General features: G+C 36.3%; 1 protein-coding gene across 13 annotated transcripts in view; it reads left to right on the top strand.

Moving 5' to 3' along the window:
• CSNK1G3 (casein kinase 1 gamma 3) overlaps positions 1-23,657 on the top strand; it is a 110,174-nt gene that overhangs the window by 43,873 nt on the left and 42,644 nt on the right. For all 13 annotated transcript variants that reach the window (XM_078067575.1, XM_078067576.1, XM_078067572.1 and 10 more), the window contains 3 exons: positions 4,451-4,520; positions 20,886-21,034; positions 22,545-22,779. In XM_078067575.1, the coding sequence (XP_077923701.1) occupies positions 4,451-4,520; positions 20,886-21,034; positions 22,545-22,779 (454 nt within the window). The remainder of the gene's footprint in view (positions 1-4,450; positions 4,521-20,885; positions 21,035-22,544; positions 22,780-23,657) is intronic.

The raw sequence follows: 23,657 nt of genomic DNA, 5'->3' as shown, positions 1-23,657 counted from the left end.
TTAAGCTGCGAGCATCAGCACGCCCCTCAAGTATGTGAATGTATAGATGTCTGTGTCTTTCTGTGCCACGAAAACTCAGTCCCTTTACTTTGATAGCATTATAGAATTTCATTTTCGAGTTTTGGCACAATTTTTCATTTACAGAAGCTGGCACATTGGCATTTTTAACTATAGAAAAACTAGAAAGCAAAATTTCTCTTAATGATTCAAGCATTTGTACAAAAATGTCCTTAGTATGCAGGATTACATTCTTTGAAAATCTATTTCCAGGTAGCTTCCAAAATCTCTTTTTCTACTGATCTTTTTTATATGGTAATAACTGGCTCTTGTTTGGCCTTCAGGGAATCAGAGATTATTGCTGTGAGTGGAGGGTAGCAGAGAAAGCAAACGCCCATGGGACCTGTCTGTAGTCCTAACTCTGCCAACTATGACAGCTGTAAGGCAGCTCTTCTCTGGAGGAGTTGGGATCTGGGAATTTTTATGAGACCTAACTTTCTTCAGGCACAACTTTTCTTTCTGGCTGGCCAGCCAGGTTTCCCTGAGGTTAAGCACGGCTTGGTTTTTCCAGTCCCCTTGCCATTGTCAGTCTTGCTTCTGCCAAAATAACCACTGTTAATAGGGTAATGTGGGATTAATATAGAAGGAGAGACTATTAGAAGAAGAGGCAACAGAGAGAAGTAGAAAAACTTTCGGGATGAGCTAGAAAACTGTACTCCTTCATTTTAAGTATCTTTGTGATTGTAGACGGAATTTCGCTGTAACAAATGCTGTTTATTTTCACTGGGAAGTAAAGATGCACAATAGGGTTGTGACTCCACCAGGAGAGACTGGCTGGCTGACAGGTAGTTTGGGACTGGCTTTTGCCTGGATGAGTTCACCATAGTTTTAAGGTCTGCTCCTTGGCTTTATGATAGCAGATCTGTTTAGGTCATCTTTTAAGATTGTCACTGGCAATTAAAGGTGGATTTATGGTAACCATTCAGTTCACACAATCAGTCAAGCTCTCAGAGATGTAAATATTTGGAAGAATTAACTTCTAATTCAAAATGAGGTATTTTACTATTACACATCCACAGTGCCAAAATCAGTATAAACATGTTTGCTTTCTCTAGGCTGATCTGCATAGAAAGCAAGTTAAAATGACAGGGTTCTCTTCTGAGCATGAAATCAGAACAAGGGGCGTTAGTTTGTGTGAATCACAATAGGGAGGCCGGGGTTGCAGGCATTGGACAGTGTCTGAAAGGGCATTGCTGACTTTCATTTCTTTGGAATTCTTCCTTTTTCCATGTTCTAGGCCAGCGGTCTAGGATCTAGACATTGTGTGGTGTTGGGAGTGGGGGTGGCCCACAAGGACAGGAATGTGGCCACACCCATATTTGGTGTTATTGCTATAGCAGCCCGCAGTGAGCAGTGCCACTCGGGAGCACGTGCGTGGTGTTGAACTGACAGCATATTTTAATTTCACTGGTGATTGCATAAGTGGGCATCTTTGATTACATTTTATGGTTACATACTTCTGTAGAGTTAAGTGAAGAATTTATAGGTATTATAGCACTCACTATGTGGAAGGCACTGTTTTAAGTATATCAACCACGGTGTCAAAGCAGGAGCCACTGCTCTAGGCTGACCTGTCCTTGTCTGATTCAGGCATTAATTGGTAACCCTTAGGTCTTGTTATTCTCCGATTTGGGACTTGTTTACCCTGCTTGCACCATTAACGCCTTAGTAAACGTTTAGTATGTCATCTTTCAGTCTTATATATACACACGTGCGTACAACTCTTTTTAGTTTATCTTCATGCCATATCACTATACCCTTAGTGATTGTTTTCCTTCTTTTTTTTATTTCGGACAGTCTCCCTCTGCTCTGATTTGCCCCTTTTTATAAAGCACAGTGATCAGCACTACATATAATAATTGTGGTTTCTTTGTGAAACTGGCAATTTTTTTGGATCTGTGTCTAGTATTTTGAGGTTTAAGTATGATATATAGTGTCACCTTTGCCTTGAGTTCATCCAAAAATATATTGGTAGGACAGAAGACATTTCACATAAACTATTGGGCCATAGTTTGGTACTTAGTTTATTAAATATTTTTGTATATAAAATATAAAATTTCCTTATATATTTTCTTGTTTGTATATATAACATATAACATAATTTTGTTCAGAACCTGCCTTAAAAATAATCACTTGAAAATGTTATGTCTGTCTACCTTCAGTGCCATCTGATTTCTATATTTTGGTACAAATAGGGGCATTTTGATAACAGTGGTGTTCAGAGAGCAGATTTCAGTGACAACTTTCAGTTCTGCTATCTCTTAGAACGGTTTTCACGTTTATTTAATGTTTATCCTAGTTCATGTTGATAGTTTGTTTCTGGGTAATTTGTTAATCTGACCTCAGCTGGTACCCTTATCTGTTGTTGTTTGCACTTATCTAATAACCTGGTGTTCATGAATAATGAAAATGTCAGCCTGTTAGACTTTTGTTATATGGTGGTGTAATAAAATTTTACTGCTAGTAAAATACTGGAATCAAGCTGAACTGACTCACCTAAATTAGACCTGAGTTTGTGTTTTTATCTAGGGAGTTTTAGTGAGTGAGTAAGTTATATATTTAATTTCACTGGTGATTGCATAAGTGGGCATCTTTGATTACATTTTATGGTTACATACTTCTGTAGAGTTAAGTGAAGAATTTATAGGTATTATAGCACTCACTATGTGGAAGGCACTGTTTTAAGTCATATATGTAAATGTATGTATATATAGTATAAATAATAATATGCATATATGTATAATGAAAAGGATAAAGTTTTATCCCTCTTTTGTAGAGGAGGGAACTGAGACGTACAGAAAGGTTAAGTAATTTGCCAAAGCCACTCAGCTAGTACGTAGTAGATTTAGGATTCAAACTCAGGACAGTGTAGTTTTAGTGTCTGTGCTTTTAACTATTCTATCCTGCCTCTCAAGAGCTGAGCTCATTGTTTTCTCTTACAATAATGTTTATGACTGTAATTGTTCCCCTGGGATTTTACTCATTCCTTATTTGAAGTCTTTGTAATGGGTTATAGTTTTCATTATAATAGGTCTTGGTATAGATTTGTTTTTAGTTCTTTTGTTTGGGATCCACGTTCCTCCTGAGTCTGTAGTTTGTTGTCTTTCATCAGTTCTCAAAGATTCATAGCAATTACTTCTTCAGTTGTTGCTTCTGCTCACTTCTTTCCCTCCTGTCCTCCTGAGACTCTTATCAAATGTCTATTAGATTTTCTCAGTGTATTGTCTAGGTCTCTGATCTTTTTTCTTTTTTTCTGCATTTTCCATTTTTCTTCTTTCATAATGCATTCCGTATAATTTCTATAGAGGCATTCTACATCATTTTCTAGTTCTATAGATGTTTTCCCTTATATCTTCCAGTTTCCAAAGTCTCTCTTCTGTTGTGTTAATTTGCTGGCAGACTGAGTTTGCAAGTTCAATTATTGAAGTCTTAAAATTTTTTGAAGTTCTCTTGATTTTGTTTAAATATTGTTACTTTGTTATACTTTCCTACTGGATCTTGTACAGATTTCCTGTTACTTTGTTAAATAGTTTCTTGCTTTCTACAGATATATTCACACATTTATTGTTTATTACTTATATCTAGAGTCTCTTTTGCTTTTGTTTTTGTTGTTTCTGTGTGTGTGTGTGTGTGTGTGTGTGTGTGTGTGTGTGTGTGTGTATGTAAATCTTAAAAACATTATGTTGGGTGAAAAAAGCCAGACACACACATATAAAACATACACTGAATAATGTCATTTATATGAAATCCAACAACAGATGAAACTCATCCAAAGGTGATAAAAGTCAACAAGGGACTGCCTCTCAGGGAAGGATGATGGAAATGTTCTGAAGGTTTTTTGAGGTGGTGGTTGTGGGAGTATATGTAGTTAACTAAGCTCATGGATGTAATGCTTATGAACTACGTGTTTGATTATAAGCTATACCCTAGTTAAAAAAGATTTTAAAAATATCTTGCTCCTGTCAAAATTTTCATATTTTCATCTTTGTTCTTTCTCCACTTGTCTATGACTTCCCTTTAACCTAGAACCTTTACATGAGAAATACACAGCTCAGAGGTGAATTCTTGGGAACGGGAGAAAAAGAGTAAGGGCCACCGTTTTCCCTAGTCATGAATGTTTGGAGTATAATTTTCTTCAGGGTCAAAGAGTCAAACATATAGATTTCCTTACTGCTTCTTCTAATAGCCAGTTAACCTTATGTACGTTTATGGTATCAGTTGATTTTAATTGAATGTAAAGTTGATTTTTATTTGGATCTAATGTTAGAGAAAGATGCCTAGTAGAATATTAAATTATGAGTTGACACCAAGATTTATAACATTTGGGATTAGGGCCTAGGGATGTTTTAATAATTTAAATATTTTTTGTTATTTTTGTTTATTTTTTAATTAGGAGCCCATGAAATCCAGAGCACCACAGCTGCATTTGGAATACAGATTCTACAAGCAGTTAGGATCTGGAGGTAAAGTCTTATATTAATTTTTAAATTTGTAATAAAATGAATTGTTATCATAATAACTCTTTGGTTTCAAAGAAGAGATTTTAAATTTGGTTAAAATGAATCACTTCTTAAGGCTATGCTTATAAGACATTTCCTTACTAGAGTCTTAATGTTCTCATTTTATTTTATTTTTTAAAGATTTTATTTATTTATATGTCAGAGAGAGAGAGAGGCAGGCAGAGGGAGAAGCAGGCTCCCTGCTCAGCAGGGAGCCCGATGCGGGACTCGATTCCGGGACGCTGGGATCATGACCTGAGCCCAAGGCAGACGCTTGACTGATGGAGCCACTCAGGTGTCCCTCTTTTTATTTTAATTATGACATTTTTTGGAGCTTACTGTGTTGGTGCTAATAAGAATAGAGAACATTATGAAAAAAATTTAATTTGAGAATACAAGATGCATATGACTCCTATAGTCTTAGCCTTTTTGGTGATACTATTTATTGAAATACTTTATGACATAGTAGTAGGCTGAAAAATGGCCCCGTAAAAGATATCCATATCATAATCCTTGGAACCTGTAAATTCACCTTTGCAGGTATGATGAAGTTAAAGATCTTGCGATGGGTAGATTATTCTGGATTATCTCGGTATTGCCTAAACACAGTCACAAATGTCCTTGTAGAAGAGAGGCAGAGGGATATTTTATATACACAGAAGAGGAGAAGGCAAAGTGGCTATAAAGGCAGAGATTGGAGTGATAGAGCCGTAAGCAGGGAATGATGGCAGTCACGCAAACCTGGGAGCGGCTTCTAGGATCCTCCCTCAGAACCTTCAGAGGAAACATGCCCCTGCCCACACCTTGGTTCAACCTAACGACACTGATTTCAGATTTCTGGCCTCCAGATCTGTGACGAAATAAATTGCTGTTTTAAGCCACAAGCATGCAGTAATTACATTGGCTGTAGGAAGTTAATACAGGTGAATTTTTTTTTTTTAAGTACAGATGTATTTTTATGTAAACTCTAAAATTAGTGAGAATGGATATTTTTTGCCATTGGAAAAAAACTAATGAGAACATTTCCTATAGTATGTTGCATTGCCTTTATGTGGAAGCCTCTCACAGCTATACTTTTCCTGTTTACTTCTGTTCTGCTAACTGTAATGATTTTGTATGTGTAGTTTCTTATCAGGTAGGGATATTTTGTTTCCCCAGATTTAATAAAATGGAATTTTTTCATGTGTCTTTTTGTAAGCACACATGTTTACATTCTAGTTCATAGAGCTGAGCACTTCTTAATGCATTATTAATTTTGCACGTTCTTTTTTTCTAACAGCATACTTTCCAAATGAGTAGTCACTGTGGGGACAATAAGCTGACATTTTGTATTAATGTTTTTATCACTGTAGGCTTCTTATAATGCACATCTAAGTCTGATACAGATAGCCCTTCAGGAGTTATCAAAATTAACACTGACAACTGAAATTTAAAGGATAGGGGGGATAAAACTAATTATGTGTGAAACCATACATATTAGTTAGAACTAGCAAGTGATAGAAAGCCTGAAGAAACTAAGTTAAAAAAAAAAGAGTTTATTGGCTCATCTACTGGAAATTCAGAGAAGGGACCTATTTATAAGATATTATTGTACCCAGGATTTCAAATACTGCCATCAGGGACATTCTTGAATTTGTTTCTGTGCTCTGCCTTTGTGTGTGTGTGTGTGTGTGTGTGTGTGTTTATGTGTAAGATTCATTTTCTGGTCGGCCCTTTTTATGAGATGGCAGAGGTAGTTACCAGTAGCCTAACTTAGCAATTGTGCCATTTCTTTTCTTTTTTTTTTTCATTAAAGATTTTATTTATTTATTTGACGGAGAGAGAGACAGCGAGAGAGGGAACACAAGCAGGGGGAGTGGGAGAGGGAGAAGCAGGCTCTCCGCCGAGCAGGGAGCCTGATGTGGGGCTCGATCCCAGGACCCTGGGATCATGACCTGAGCCGAAGGCAGTCGCTTAACGACTGGGCCACACAGGTGCCCCTCTTTTTCTTCTTTTTTTAAAGATTTTATTTATTTGACAGAGAGAAGGAGCGAGAGCGAGCACAAGCAGGGGGAGTGGCAGAGGGAGAGGGAGAAGCAGACTCCCCGCTGAGCAGGGAGCCTGATGTGGGTCTCGATCCCAGGACCCTGGAATCATGACCTGAGACGAAGGCAGATGCTTAACCGACTGAGCCACCCAGCCATCCCTATAATGTCATTTCTTTCCTGAAAATCTAGCAGAAGTTCTAGGACCAAATCTTACTGTCTTATTTTGTGTCCCGTGCCTTTCCTTGTTTTAATTGCTATGAATGTGATTGCCCAAACTTAGATCTTTTGCTCATCTCAGCAGCTACCTGAAACTCTGGGACTAAGAATGGGGCAAGGTGGTTGCCTATTGGGAAACTGAGGTGTTAATTAGAAGGAAGATTGGATGCTGGGGAGATAAAGATAATAGATTGGTCATTACTTACGTAGTAGAGCTATCGGTTGGAAAAATAGGATTGAACACTTTAATTAGAGAAGAATGAATAAGTCAGTTTAGAGTTTAGGGAGTCATTGAATACCAGAGGTACACTTAACTTTATTATTATATTCTTTGCCTTTTTTAACTTTAAAAGTTATATCAGAGTAGTAATAAAAAGGAAGCCCGCGTCTTTACCACTTGAATGCTGTAGGGCTGCAGTGTTCCACAGTGACAGGGCCCACCATGTAGAAGACAGTCCGTATATATCAGGTGCTCCCCTGTGCTCCATGGCATAGCATTTACGGAGGTCAGAATACGAATGGTATTGCATGGAGCTGACAAAAGTGTGAATAGTTTTGAGTATTTTATGTGAATCATGTGAATTTAGGTTACTATAGTTTTTTATCAATTTTAAATTTTATTTTATTTTATTTTATTTTTTTAAAGATTTTATTTATTTATTTGAGAGAGGATGAGAGGAGAGAGAGAGCACATGAGAGGGGGGAGGGTCAGAGGGAGAAGCAGACTCCCTGCTGAGCAGGGAGCCCGATGTGGGACTCGATCCCGGGACTCCAGGATCATGACCTGAGCCGAAGGCAGTCGCTTAACCAACTGAGCCACCCAGGCGCCCTCAATTTTAAATTTTAAAAACATTTTTGAGTGCCCCTGTAAGCTTTGTAGAAAAACAAGAGTTTAGTTGTTTGGGGAGGGACTGATGATTTTAAAATAGTTTGAATTGGGGGCTGCTGGCTGGCTCAGTCAGTAGAGAGCATGTGACTCTTGATCTCAGGGTCCCGAGTTCAAGCCCCACAGTCAGCGTCTAGCCTACTAAAAAAAAAAAAAAAAAGTTTGATTTTGGAATTGATACTTCAAAGGATTATATTTTCAGACTGCTCTTAATCATAAATAAGCCATTCAAAGTAATTTAACTTAAAACTCTCTTAAGGCACTTCAAGTTTTATTTAAGTAGCAGTTTGCTTGTTAGTGTTCTCTTTAAAAATAGGTATAATTGAAGAACCATGAGAGACGATGGACTCTGAAAAACAAACTGAGGGTTCTAGAGGGGAGGGGGGTGGGAGGATGGGTTAGCCTGGTGATGGGTATTGAGGAGGGCACGTTCTGCATGGAGCACTGGGTGTTATGCACAAACAATGAATCATGGAACACTATATCTAAAACTAATGATGTAATGTATGGGGATTAACATAACAATAAAAAATTAAAAAAAAAATAATGACAAGGAGTTGTAAAAATAAAACAGTATAAAGAACATCCAAAAAAAAAAAAATAGGTATAATTAATCAATATCCACACTATTTAATGAACTCCTAAGACTTGACCCCAAGATACAGGCAGTCCACTTCAAAAGTGGGCAAAGGGCTTAAATAGACATTTCTCCAAATATATACAGATGGCCAATAAGCACCTGAAAAGATGCTCAGTATCAGTAATCATTAGGAAATGTAAATCAAAACTACAAAGATATACCACTTCATACCCATAGAATGGCTGTTATCAAACAAATGAAAGACAACCAGCAACCAGTAAACAAGTGTTGGTATGAATGTGCATTGCTGGTGGGAATGTAAAATGGTACAGCTGCAGACATTATGGAAAACAGTTCCTCAAAAAAGTTAAACATAGAATTGCCATTTGATCCAGCAATTCCACTTCTTGTTATCTGTACCAGAGATTGCACGCTAGCAGATATTCGTACACCCATGTTCAGAGCAGCATGATTTGCAGTAGTGGGGTGGGAACAACCCAAGTGTCCATCAGTGGATGGATGGATAAACAAAATGTAATCTATACATACAAGGAAATATATTATTCAGTCTTTTTTTTTTTTTTTTAAAGATTTTATTTATTTATTTGACACAGAGAGACACAGCGAGAGAGGGAACACAAGCAGGGGGAGTGGGAGAGGGAGAAGCAGGCTTCCCGCAGAGCAGGGAGCCCGATGTGGGGCTCGATCCCAGGACCCTGGGATCATGACCTGAGCCGAAGGCAGACACTTAACGACTGAGCCACCCAGGCGCCCTTATTCAGTCTTTTTTTTTAAGATTTTATTTATTTGAGAGAGAGAGAGAGAGAGAGCACGAGAAAGGGGAGGGTCAGAGGGAGAAGCAGACTCCCTGCTGAGCAGGGAGCCTGATGTGGGGCTCCATCCTGGGACTCCAGGATCATGACCTGAGCTAAAGGCAGATGATTAACTGACTGAGCCAGCCAGGCGCCCTGAAATATTACTCAGTCTTAAAAAAGAAGGGAAGTTTGGACACATGCTACAATATAGATGAGCCTTGAGGACATTTTGCTAACTAAAATAAGCCTGTCATGAAAGGACAAATACTCTGTGATTCCACTTATTTGAGGTACCAAGAGTAGTCAGATTCAGAGAGACAGGCAGCAGAATGGTGGTTGCCAGGGGCTGAGGGGAGAGGGAAATGGGAAAATACTATTTCATGGGTATGGAGTTTCAGTATGAAGTGATGAAAGAGTTCTGGAGATGAGTAGTGGTGATGGTTGCCCAGCAGTGTGAATATTTGCTTCATACCACTGACCTGTACACTTACAAATGGTTAAAATAACACATTTTATATCATGTATGTCTGACCACAATAAAAACAAAAATTAAAAGATGGATTTATTTAGAATTATTTATTGAGCTGTCTGTGAAAACATACATAATTTCTCTAGTTTTGCCTGTCTGGGTTTTGAACCCCCTGTAAGTCCATATGTCTCTCATTCTCTTTCTCTAACTGCTCGGAGAATATCCCTGTTTTCTCTCTCATTTGTTCACTGAATCCGTTCTATACAGACAGTGGGACCGTACAGCTTTAGTGCATAGATGAGGGATTGCCTCTCTCTTACTACTTAGCTTTCCGTAGGATTAGAATATTGTGTTTTATACCAAGATCACTTTCTGTGGTAGCGAAAATGTAATATACTGAATAGTCTTGTTTTGTCACATCCAGTCAGCATTTCCTGAGTCAAACAAGATCTAGATTTGGGAGTCATCAGCACATAGGTGGTTTCTAAAGCTAAGGGTTGAGATCCCCCAAGGGAGAGTACAGAGCGTGACATGAGAAGAGAAACAGAGACAAAAAGCATGCTGACCATGGTGTTGGGCACAAATGACTTTGTCAGTAACAAAAATCATGATAGCAGTAGTTTACACAAGTGAAGGGATATTTTGTGAGGAAAAATCAGCAAGGAGTTTTCAGGTAGACAATTGTAGAGTTGATATAGCTGCTCAAAAGTAAGGCATCGGCTCTCTTTAGCTTCCTGCTCCTGTTCTTAGTATGTGGCTTTCATCTTTTTTTTTTTTTTTTTAAGATTTTATTTATTTGCGAGAGAGACAATGAGAGACAGAGAGCATGAGAGGGAGGAGGGTCAGAGGGAGAAGCAGACTCCCTGCTGAGCAGGGAGCCCGATGTGGGACTCGATCCCGGGACTCCAGGATCATGACCTGAGCCGAAGGCAGTCGCTTAACCAACTGAGCCACCCAGTATGTGGCTTTCATCTTAAGAGCCGGAATTTTTTGAAACCGAAGGGAGGGAGAAAAAGATGAAATTGGTGTCTAAATAAGGATACCTTCCAATTCTTTCTCTCTTGCCTCCATTCTTAAAATTTAGTTATACATGTATGTCCCTAGTGGAATGAGAAATTCTGTATACCTAGACTTTCGCTCCCTCCCTTCTTTTCTCCTTACTTTTCCAGTGATTTTTCTCTCTTCCCAAAGACCTCTTTGCTGAAAACATTAGTTGCCTTTGATTTCGGCCAATTGGGATGATCCCAAAGTTCTGTCATACCATTTAGCATAAAATCCAAATTTCTTTCTTTTTATACTAATCCACTTTTTGGTTGCTCTCAACTTACTGTTCCTTGAAAATATCTTATTTTCATCTGTCTGTATTTCCCTTTGTGGAATGTCTTTCTTTCTCAGTGAATTCCTTCTTTCTTCAGGCCCTAGCTAAATGTCACCCCTTTTGCAATGCATTTCCTGACATTGTTTTGTTTCTTTGCAGAAATGCTTCTTCTTTGACCTGACATTATTTTGAATATATCTTTAGTTTTCTTGTATCATATTATATTACATTATTATTTGCTTATGTCTGTCCCCTCCACTAACATTTGAACTCTTTAAGGGCAGTGAAATGATGTATTCGCTTTTTTATCTTTGAAACTGAGCAGAATGCTTGACAATTGTAGTTCCTTGGTAGATGGTTGAACTGATTTCTTAACTCATTTCTTAAATGAGAAAGACTGTTTTCTCTTACTAGATGTGAAGTTGTGATATATAATATATTCCATTTCAAAATTTCCTATAGTTTTTTTTTTTTAACTTCTGGGATTGGTGTTGGAAGTTTGATATATCAGTATTATAAAGATTGTTATATTATTAATAAGTTTTTAGTTTATTTCATTTCTGACATAGAAGCATAGCCATACCATTTCAAAAATTTTATTTGTTTTAATTTATTTCATTTGTGTATTATTCTCTAATTAGGCAAATTTAATTCCTCATTTTAGGGATCTGGAAATAGAAGGAAAAAAATCAATAAGTATTTTTTAGAATAACAGAAATGATAAGCCTAGACGATAGCCAGATAGTTATCTAGTTAACTGAACTGTACAGTTCACCATCTAAAAATAATCACTTTCTAGAGAAGCATAGTTTTAATTATTAGAATAATCCATTTTTTTATTTACTTAAAAAAAAAGTTTAGTTGAATTGTTGATACTTGATGAGAATGCATGGACTATGTTTTGAAATTTATGGGGTAATTTTCTCTGAAGATCAGTGATTCTGAGTATTGCTTCTTTATGTTAATTCTTCATAGCAGATGGTTTTCATAGGCTCTGCTGGGGAAAACTTTGCAATTATTTATTCCTCAGCATTTCTTTATTAGCTGATAATCTTTCTAACAGAAAGTAAAATACCCTTTTTTTTTTTTTTTTAAAGATTTATTTATTTATTTATTTGAGAGAGAGAATGGGAGACAGAGAGCATGAGAGGGGGGAGGGTCAGAGGGAGAAGCAGACTCCCTGCCGACCAGGGAGCCCGATGTGGGACTCGATCCAGGGACTCCAGGATCATGACCTGAGCCGAAGGCAGTCGCTTAACCAACTGAGCCACCCAGGCACCCTAAAATACCCTTTCTTTGTCATAAGTTATTGCTTACCAAAGGAAGTAGAATAATCTTTTTTCTGTTATAAATTACTGTTGTTGGCAATCTGCAAATATAGGAGTGATACCAAACACCCTGTTTGAGACCATGCGTATGTTAAATCATTGTTTCTAAGTGAGTGCCTTGGCTTTTTGATGTGCCCTGAACTATGTAGTTCTAAACAATAATTTGATAATAGCAGCAGTGGCTCTTTCTAAAATTATACCTCTCCATGGTATTGCCTTTCAAGAGCTGTTAAAAGAGCTCCTCTCCCTGCCTTGTACTGACCCCTCTGCCTTCTTGGTTTGTGCTTTGTCAAAAAGTCAGGATTTAGGTGTTGCCTCTGTGTTTTGATCTGGTTTACAGACACCTCCATTTTCACATCCCCCTTTTCAAGACAGTTTAGGTCTGTCTGCTAGCTAAATGCGTGTTGGTGATTCCATAATGTATGGAAATTTGATCATACTATTTACTCTAAAGAAAGGTTGTAACAGTACAAAGCTTTTAAACCTGGCTATATCCATTTGTTAATATCTAAAGTTCCTTTTATTCATTGAAAAGCCTGAGTTTTTCTGTGTTGAAGAAATTTAAGAAATTCTACTCTTTCTGTGTATCTTATGTCTGTTTGAGAAAGCTGAGAGGAAAATATTGTAAAAACCATGAAAGTGAAGTGAATATACTGATTAGATGTCACCTATTGTATTTTGGTATTAACAAACAATAAAGAATACTGTGTGGATGAACCAGTGGTTAGTGTAGACTTAATCTCAGCTCAGATAACCAACAGTTGATGTAGCAGTTTCTGAGAATTCCCTTTTCTGTCTTAGCTGAATTGCTTTTAGAAGACCTCTTAAGTATACGTAATATTTCTCATTCCTTATGGAGGCCTCTCTGTATGGGAATTTCTGTCAGTTATGCATTGCTGAACTCTTACTAATTTATACGTGACTACGTATGTATATTGCTACTTTTTACAAAGTTTTTGTGTTAAAGTCCTTATAGTTGATGGACGATGTGTGCATTTAAAGATGCTATGTGTTATCAATATAAGAAGGAAGGGTTAACTGTTAGTGGTTTTAGTTTGGTTTATATGGTGCAGGTACTAGAATCGTTGTATGTTATGTGGTAATTACAGTATTTTTAGTGAGAAATTAATCACATAAGAATCTTAAATTAAAAAAACCGTACCTTTGAATAGGGTAGGACTAAATGGTGATGGATTTAATTTTCTAAAATGCAGCATCGTTTTTAAATTTCTCTATGTAATCGTAAAAAGATTGGAAGTGTAAAGCCATTAAAAACAGTATGATGATTCCATATTTCATTTTTATTTTTGATTTATTTTGATTTATTTTGATTTAAATATAAAGTAGCACATTGTGAGAAAAAAATTTGCAAACTAGAAGCTTGGGGGTAAAAATGATACAGAGGATTTATTTTTTCCTTAATTAACTAGGCCCAGAGGATAATAACTAAATAATGAATAATATAACATTATATAGCAAATAAAATTTTATTCAATATTCATGCAATATAATATTCAATATTTGATATAATGAACAATACTTGTTTGTAGGTGTTATTTTTTGAATGTTCTCTGAAATTTAAAATAGTCTCAATGTGTAAATAGAATTATCACAGAAAGGACTTTTTTTTTTTCTTTTTACAGTGGGGTGGCTTTATTTTATTTGGGGTTAATTGGTAGAATTTTATTACTAAATGTGGGTGCTGGAATTTAATGGAACCACTGTTGGCCAAGTCTGGAACTCAGTGCACCTACTTGTTCACATCAGAGCTTGCTGTTCAGCTGGGTCAGCAATTCTCAAACAAATTTTGAGTCTCAGGATCCTTTTTTACCCTTGAGACTTTTTGAAGATCCAAGAGACCTTTTGTTGTTGTGAGTTATTAGCTGTTGATATTTACCACATGAGAAATTAAAACATAAATATAAAAATGTTGGTATATTAATTCATTTTAAAATAACACTAATATTTTAAAATCACTCTTTTACTAACCATATTTTCCAAGTCAAAAAAATGTGAGAAAAGTGTCCTTATTTTTCAAATTTGCACAGTTCTTTAATGTCTGGCTTACTAGAAAACAGCTAGATTCTCCTTATCTTCTTTGTTCAGTCCGTTGCCATATCACATATCATGTAACCTCTGGAAAATTCGACTGTTCGCTTGTGAGAGGAGAGTGAAAAGGTAAATGACATCTTAGTGTTATTATAAAAATAATTTTGATGTCATTGACCTCCTAAAGGGTCTCATGGGCCACCCCCCCCCCCCCGCCCTGTGTGTCTCCAGACCACATGTTGAGAACTGCCCAGCTAAGAGTATAAGCATTTATGTTAAAGGTTAAGAACGCCCTAATGTAAAACTTCCTTGGAAAAGAACATAGCCGAGGTGTACTATGTGTATAGTATTTCTAATCAGATTTTAGGTTTTCTGAAGCACATCTGTAAAGTCAAATTTCCTAATCAGAATGTTAATGCTTTTGTTCTAATCCTTCCCATAAGAACAATACCAGACCCGAAAAACAGAATGAAACAACATGATATTATTTCTTTTAATGATAATGTTTAACTATCGCCCAACTCTAAGGAACTCAAGTACTTCAATACCTGGCACAAAGTACTAAGCAGTCTTTAAGAGTGCTTGTTAGACCTCCTGATGTTGTTCTGTGACTTAAATTAATGAATGTCTTGTCACTTAAATGGAAGGCTGAAATATAAAATGAAGTGTTTAATAAAATCAATTTTAGGAGACTAAGGGTGAGATTGTATTTTCAAATAATATATGAATTTTGTATTTTTGCCCATTCTTCAGGTTTCTTGGGGAAAGATATACTTGTCTTGAAGATGAGGGGTGCTAATAAGCAGCCCTGAAAATTAGTGATACTGGAAATCATCAGAACTAACTTTCATAAATTCACAATGGATGGCTCTTTATAGTAGTCTCACAAAGAATTTTAAAACAGTTCAAATTGGGTGCAGTGTAAGTTGATAGTTGAAACTTCACTGGATATAAGACCAAATACAAAGCTTGTTCCTGCTTCTGAGTTGGTTTGCATTCATGGAATTCAGTAGCCAAGTACTTTGATCAAGAGGCATCGGTAATAATGTAACACCTCATTACTCTTCCTTCTAAACCTTCTTTCTGCTTTTCTCTTCTCTTTCGCCCTCTTTTCCTTCATCTCTCCTTCCATAAATCCTCTTCCTGGTGGTCTTGCCTCCCATATTCATATTGGCTGTGGTTGTTTTGTTTTGTTTTTGCTTGGGGTACTCCCTAGCTCCTGTTTGTTAGTTGCAATGTTTCCTAACTCCTAACAATTTAATTTTGTTTGTTCAGTGTTAGAAAACTGCCCAGACTTTCCTGGGAAATGAAGTTCTAGTTTGACCTTTACAGTGTTTGCTTTACGTTCTTGATTTTTTAAGAAAAATTATAACTCTTGATTTTATACTTCAGTGACATGAAATTGGTGTTGAAATACATTATTAATACTTACCTAAGAAGTACACTCATTGATTCATAGAACAGTATGTATCTTAAAGAGTCATTTAGGGTTATCCTTTTTTATCCCCCAACGATTTATGCTGAGTCATATTTTAAGGTAAAATTATGTTGCATGATAAAGCTGAAGTATTTTTGTTCAAATTGTAGACTAGTGTTAAATTTACTCGGTAAAATGTAATGCTGTTTATGGAATTTAGCCATCACGAGTAAGGTAGAGATACATAATTTTGAGACACTTTGAAACCATTAAAGAAAGGAAGTTTTTGAGAAAACCGAAACAGTTTTTGTCCCTTTGCTGATCTTTCTCATGGTGTTATTATAGAAACTCAAAGGTATGTTATGTAAATAGCTTGATTGAATGTGCATGTTAGGTACACGGTAATTCTCCCGGCAACGAGTTGGTTTATATGAAATAGAGCAGAGCAGATTTACTTATGCATGCCTTTCCTCATCTGTGAGAAATTGTGTGTGAATAATTATAAATTTCATGTCATGCTTAATAGAGATAGTTTGATAAGAGGAGATTTGAAGGTTGGGTAAAAATTGAAGCTGGCAGCTTGGATGGCAGAACTAGAGTAGAAATTTTTGAAATGCAGCTTTAGAAGAGCTCGAAATGAGGCAGGGTAACCTTTAAATAAGTCTGTTCCTTGTGTTAGTGAGGTGTGCTGGGAAGGCCAGGGAACCCACACACATTATAAGGCCCAGAGTCCTAAGGTATACTTAGCTTTGTTTCTAGGAGCTCCGGAATGAAGCTAATAGTTAATAGGAGGAGCGGTACACCTATATAATTTTCAATATTTGGGAGAATGTATAAGAAGTACTTGCTCAGTGAGTTAATACATGGATTAAATAAATGTAGTCTAAATCATTTTCCAGTTCAAGATTTTGTTTGTGGTCCCAGAAAAATTTAAAAAATGAGCATTTTATTCCTGGTTGTAAAAATAGCATGTGTTCTTCATAACAATTTGGAAAAGTTTAAAAAGTATAAAAATGGAAGTAGAAATCACCTGTGCTTCCAGTAATCTGTTAGCTTTCTGGTTTTTCCTTCTAGTATCTTTTCGTATGTGTGTTTAATGATTCATTAGAAACTTTTTATTTTAAAAGTAATGTATGGTTGTTGTAAACAACAAAATAGATCACTTCAGACTTACAAGAAGTAAAAACTAGAAGTTTGTCCTTCACAATTTATCTCCACAGGTAGTTAAAGTCTATGTTATGTTCCACAGTGTGGGTATAATATAATTGGTTTTGTTAGTCTGGAGTTGATGAATGTTTAGGTGGTTCCCATTTGGTTTCTTTTTCTTTTTCTTTTCTTTTCTTTTTTCTTTTTTACTGTTACCAACAACAGCTTCAACATAGTTGTATGCATGTTTTTGCTTGTTTTGAAAAGGTTAGGGCAATTTTCCTCCAAAAATGTCCCAATTCACATTTCTCCAACAAGATTTTAACTCACAGCTTTGTTAGTCTAGGCTAATTAATTAACTTTTAAATTGTAAATATCCTTTTGGCACTACACTAAAACTTGACCAGTGGTAGTTTCTTAAAGTTGCAGTATAGAGTTAGAAGCCATACGGAAAAACCTTTTACTATTCTCTCTTATATTAAAATCCATTATACTTTAGATTATTTACCTGTGCATGTTTTTTTTTTTTTAAGATTTTATTTATTTATTTGAAAGAGAGATAGAAAGCACAAGTAGGCAGAGAGGCAGGCACAGAGAGAGGGAGAAGCAGACTCCCCACTGAGCAGGGAGCCCGACGCAGGGTTCGATCGCAGGACCCTGGGACCACGACCTGAGCCTAAGGCAGCCGCTTAACCGACTGAGCCACCCAGGTGCCCCTTACCTGTGCATGGATTTATAAACACATGCCTTAGTCGCTTGGAAAATACTGGTTTACTGAATTAGATTTTCAATTATTGCTATATTTATTACCTAAAATTAAGTCATAATAGTTAATGTCACCACAGTTTATTGGAAAAGGTATTGTATTTTTCTCTTTTTAGTATTGGGAAGCTTTCAAAGGTCATCCTGGCAGATATGAATTTAGCCAAAATCTGATTTTTATGTGAAAGCTTAAATTTTAAAATTTATTATTGGTAACAAATAGGAACAAGTAAATTATTTCACTTTTTCTTAAAGTAACAGACTCTCTTTGTTCATTTTTGAGAATGCTTTTTATTTATTTTTTTTGCTTTATTGCACTGTTGAATAAAAGAGGTGAAAGTGGATATCCTTGTCTTGTTCCCAGTCATAAATGGAAAGCATTCATTCTTTCACCGTTAATATGATGTTAGTTGTCAGTTTCTCATAGAGGCCTTTACCAGGTTGAAGAAGTTACCTTCAATTCCAGATTTGCTGAGAGTTAATGTCACACATGCTTTTTCAGTATCTATTAAGATGATGTCATGGTTTTTCATATTTATTCTGTTACTGTGGTGAATTGCATTGGTGGATATTTGGATGTTAACATAAACTTGCATTCCTGGGTTAAATTATCCTTGATCATGGTGTCTTGTCCACCCTTAATCCATAATGTCCCACCCTGTGCATAAGGATGTAGTGGATATTCTGTAAGCATTCATTGAATTACTTAAGACAGTGAAAGTTCTTAAATGATTTTGTTTTTGGAAACCTTTGAAAACATTTGAATAAATCTGTCATTTTTATTTTTTTAAAGATTTTATTTATTTATTTGTCAGACACAGAGAGAGAGAGAGAGTGTGCACAAGCAGGGGGAGGGGCAGAGGAAGAAGCAGATTCCCAGCCAAGCAAGGAGCCTGATGTGGGACTCGATCCCAGGACCCCAGGATTGTGATCTGAGCCGAAGGCAGATGCACTTAACTGACTGAGCCACCCAGGCGTCCCTAAATCAGTCATTTAATCAACCAAAGTATATTGCTGCCTTATTGAGAGGTCATTTCACAACAACTTCAATTATTAGGAATACAGATAGTGACTCAGAAGGAAGTCAAAAAGCCCTTTGACAGTCCTTTCATGGAAGAACCTCAGAACCTGTTTATTTTTACATTCCATATATAGTTCTAACAAGCTTGATGATCTGGTTTGCTTGCATCCTACAGATCAGAAGCAATAAACTAAAGAGTAGAAGTGAGTTATTAGAGATTGCTAAATTAACAGCATGAAAATTAACTTTCATTGGTAGAGTGGGGAAAACAAGGCATTGTGGAAATAATTTTAAAAACTTAGTAGCTGAGAAGTTTTAATGTCTTAATTGCAGCTCCAGGCTCTTAATAGCATAATAAAAGCAGTGTATAGCACAATAAAAGTAGTATTTCAAAGTTGGAATAACTTTCGTGAGCTTCTCATTCACTATTTCTGAACTTTTTTTTTTTTTTTACTTTTACATGTGTGAGGGGTAGATCTGACACATGGATGCAAGACAGGCTCTGATAAGAGTGGCTTACACTAAAATAGTGATACCCTGTGATGAAGGGAAGTACAGTGTGTGTGTGTGTGTGTGTGTGTGTGTGTGTGTGTGTGTGGTGGGGTGTGCAGACATACACACATGGAGGGGTTGGACGGGAATCTCTTTCTGGGGAGGGGGATCATGTATGGAGTTTGAACTTGTCCCCTTTTCCCCACCCGCACCATGATTTATTATCTTGCCTTCCCATCCCCAGATGTCCTGCTGCCTCACTCATTCACATTTGAGGAAAACTGGTCTTATCTAAACTACTAATATTATGGAGAAGCAAACTGAAATGTATTTAAAAAAGAATAGGACAGTTTAGAAAAGAATAAGAAAGTTTTATCTTGAGAGAGTCTTTTCCCTTCTTTTTTTTTTTTATAGATTTTATTTATTTATTTGACAGAGAGAGATAAAGCGAGAGAAGGAACACAAGCAGGGGGAGTGGGAGAGGGAGAAGCAGGCTTCCCGCTGAGCAGGGAGCCCGATGCAGGGCTCGATCCCAGGACCCTGGGATCATGACCTGAGCCGAAGGCAGATGCTTAATGACTGAGCCACCCAGGTGCCCAAGTCTTTTCCCTTCTAAAATTACTAAAAACAAACTAGCAAGCAGGAAAAAAAATCACTTGGAAGTAAAAGTGAGACATTGAAGATGGAAGAAGTTTACTTTGTACAAATGAATAAATAAATGTATTGTTAAGATAAATTGATCACTGATGATATGTTAGTTTATTGTGAAACTCTTAGTTCTAAAAATCAAATACAGATGATTTCTGTGCATTTAGACTTCATATTTGGAGTTCGTATTATTTTATATTATCATATAATAAATTACTTAGTATTTAGTGGCATAGTGCAAGAGATTTCCTTATCTCCCAATTTCCATGGGCCAGGACTCCAGGGATGGGTGAACTGGGTCTTCTGTTGAGGGTTTTGCCAGGCTGTAATCAAGGTGTAAGCCTGGACTAGAGTCTGGCTTGAGGCTCAGAGTCCTTGCTCACTGGTTATTTCCAGAGTTCAGTTCCTTACGGCTATGGGATTGAGGCCCTCAGTTCCTAGAGCCTGCCCACCATTCCAGGGCATGTGGCGTCTTCTACGACAGGACAGTTTGCTTCTTAAAAATCAACAAGAGAGCTTCTCTGCTGCTTTGAATATCTTTGACTTGTAGACCCTCTTTTTTAAAGGGCTTACCTGTTAGGTCAGGCCCACTGATGGGGCCTTAATTACATCACCTTTGTCACATAACGTAACCTAATCACAAGAGTGAAATCTGGGGTCTTACCTGCACTCACGGGGAGGGAATTGTATGGCGTGTGTACACCAGAGGACGGGAATCTTGGAGGGTGATGCTAGCATTATGCCTCCCTCAGACTTACTCAAGAGAGGAGCGACTTCTTTGTTAAAAAAAAAAAAAAAAGTGAATCTTTCCAGTGCAGCAAGTGTTTCTGTAGGCCATGGAAATAGGAGGCTAAAAGGCCCCGTTCCTGTCTCTGGTGAGGTGTTGGAGACCAACACGGAAGCACTGTCTGTGATGTCGTTCGGTAATGCAGCTGCAGGACAGGTGTAACCAGGCTGACCTGTGAACATGAAAAAGGTACAGGGAGGGAGAAGGTTGGCTCAGGAAAAGTTCATTGTGTGTATGGAAGAAGTGCAAATACTGCCGCACTTCTTAAAAAGACAAAAATATTTCTTAAATTGCTTATTAATTTTTAGGAAGAAAAGTTGGATATTTAAGATGAGGAAATGATTAAAATCCTTTTTCTTTCCCCTCAGATGGTATACCTCAAGTTTACTATTTTGGCCCTTGTGGTAAATACAACGCCATGGTGCTCGAACTGCTGGGACCTAGTTTGGAAGATTTGTTTGATTTATGTGACAGGACGTTTTCTCTTAAGACAGTTCTCATGATCGCTATCCAGCTGGTAAGTCAAGCAGAAGGTTCTGAAACTGTTTGAACGGTTGTATGGTTCTTTTGGTCACACAATTATATTGAAAGTTTCAAGTTTTGTGATGTTACCTTTACAGAACATTTGATCTAATGAAGTTTCTATTAGGTTGCATAGAACTTAAAATAACTGAGCCAGCTGTATTTTATTTCGGTGAAAGAATTAATACCTTACTGCTTTAAGATCAGAATGTTCTCAAGTTTGAGAATTGTTTCTAGCCCTGTTTTCATATAGAAGATGAATGCTTAGAAAAGAGAACTCTCAGAAACATGGATTTATAATGTTAGTAATAAATTCTAATGGCCTAGAAAAAGAAGAAACAATGAGGGAGTCATAAAATATTTAAATTTCAGGAAACCAATGGGGAAACAACTTAGAGGATGATTTAAGGCAGTTTTGAAATCTCTGCCAATAGTATGTTGCAAAATCTTAAAGTTGTTTTTCTCCATTGACTCATTAATTCCACCTCTACAGATATATCCAGTGGAACTCTTCACATACACTTAAAGTTTTTTGTGCAAGGATGTTTATCATAACATGGGAAACAACCCAAATATAGAGAAATTACAGCATTAGTTGAGTAAATTATTGATAGCCATAAAATAATATGTAGCCATTAAAAAGTGTGTATTAAAAGAATGTCCTATAACCTGGAAAATGCTCAACATATATCATTAATGAAAAATATGGGTCATAGAAATACTGTATATTATGATCCAGAATTTGTTAACAAACGAAAATGGCCTAAGTGACTGTATGTGTACATTGTGTTGTCAACCATTATTATGGCTAAATGAAGCAATTTTGTTTTCTTGTTTGTAATGTCCTATGTTGTGATATTTTGTACAATGAACATTATTTGAGAATGTGTAAAAGAATTGGTGAAAATATACTATATTAAAATTAAAATGGTCTTCCAAAATTTTCTGGTTTTAAGATCTTTTAAAATGTTTAATACCTAAGGAAAGATATAAGTAAGTTATAAAAAGGAAAAAGAAGGATATCCTGAAGGGTACTGTGTTGTTTTTATTTAACAGTTTAGACTGTAAGTTTCTTTAATATAACTGTAACAGTTGCTCGATGATTGAATTGATAAGGAACAAATGGTGACTTTATGAATATGTCTCAGTTCAAGACTTGGTATTAGTAAATAAAGCTTTTTGATTGTCTGAGGTGGCATCTGTAAGTGCTGTCTGCATCCGGCTCACTGGTATGAAAGGAATTCATGAAATTCAAATACTTTCTTTTATAAGTGACCATTACAGTGAAAGCAAAGACCTTTGGTCATAATTGGATATATTTTTGAGAAACTGTAGACTGATTATTATGTTACTTTTAAAGGGCTGAAACAGTTTCTAATTATTTTCTTCTTTATGTTGTTTATGAGAATTTTGTCGTGTCTCTATCGTGCTTTTTTATGCTAGTGACAGCCTAAAATAGAACTTTCTTTCTTTCTTTTCTTTTTTTATTTTTTTTGTGAATCAAGATCTCTCGCATGGAATATGTCCACTCAAAGAACTTGATATACAGAGATGTAAAGCCTGAGAACTTCTTAATAGGACGACCAGGAAACAAAACCCAGCAAGTTATTCATATTATAGATTTTGGTTTGGCAAAGGAATATATTGATCCGGAGACAAAGAAACACATACCATACAGAGAACACAAGAGCCTTACAGGAACAGCTAGATATATGAGCATAAACACACATTTAGGAAAAGGTATGTGTACCTTTCATAAGTACAGAAATTTGAATTCAGTAACTATGCTAACAGTGTGAGTTTTTATTTGTTATTATGGTTCAATTTTGGTTGGTTACAGTTGCTTCTGTTGTAATTTTTATTAATCACATCTAGCTAGAGTTTACTTTGATTTATATTTAATACAATTCTTTTAAAATAAGTTGCTCTAGAGTAAATGAATGACAGATATCCTCATATTCACTCTGTCCTTTGTTTTATATGACAACTTGAAATGTTCAACTTTGATACAGTTAGGCTGATACATATGATTTTAATTAAAAGATATGAGAGAATACTTAATTTTTTAACTGCATTTAGTGTGTGTGAAGATTTTTGAGACTGTGGCTTTTTGATACAGCCATTTTTTGACATGTACATTTAATGCTGGGAGTACATACATTAGTGGTTTTGTTTACTCTGTAGTAACTATATAATTTTGGGCAAATTATTTAACTTTTTTAAGGGGGTTCCTTATAAAATAATATCAACCTCACAGGGTTTCTTACAGCTTTTTTTTTTTTTCCCCTGTCCAGGATCCATTCTAGGAACATAGATTTCATTTATTTGTCACATCTCTTTAGTCTCTTTTTATCTGGAACACTCCTTTACCTTTCTTTTTTTTTTTGGATCCTTTACCTTTCTTCATGGTTCATGACCTTTATATTTTTGTGGAGTACCTATGGGCTATTTTGTAGAATATCTTCAATTTGAGTCTGTCTCATAATTTCTTCATGATTATATTTGTGCATTTGTAGCACAAAATCACAAGTGATGTGTTGTCAGTGCATCATGTCAGGAGGCATAGGATGTCAATTGGTTGCATGTAGTTTTGATCCCTTGCTTAGTGTAGTGTCTGC

The sequence above is a fragment of the Halichoerus grypus genome, chromosome 2, assembly GCF_964656455.1.
Source record: "Halichoerus grypus chromosome 2, mHalGry1.hap1.1, whole genome shotgun sequence".
Lineage (NCBI taxonomy): Eukaryota > Metazoa > Chordata > Mammalia > Carnivora > Phocidae > Halichoerus > Halichoerus grypus.
This window is presented reverse-complemented; position numbering and strand designations above follow the sequence as displayed.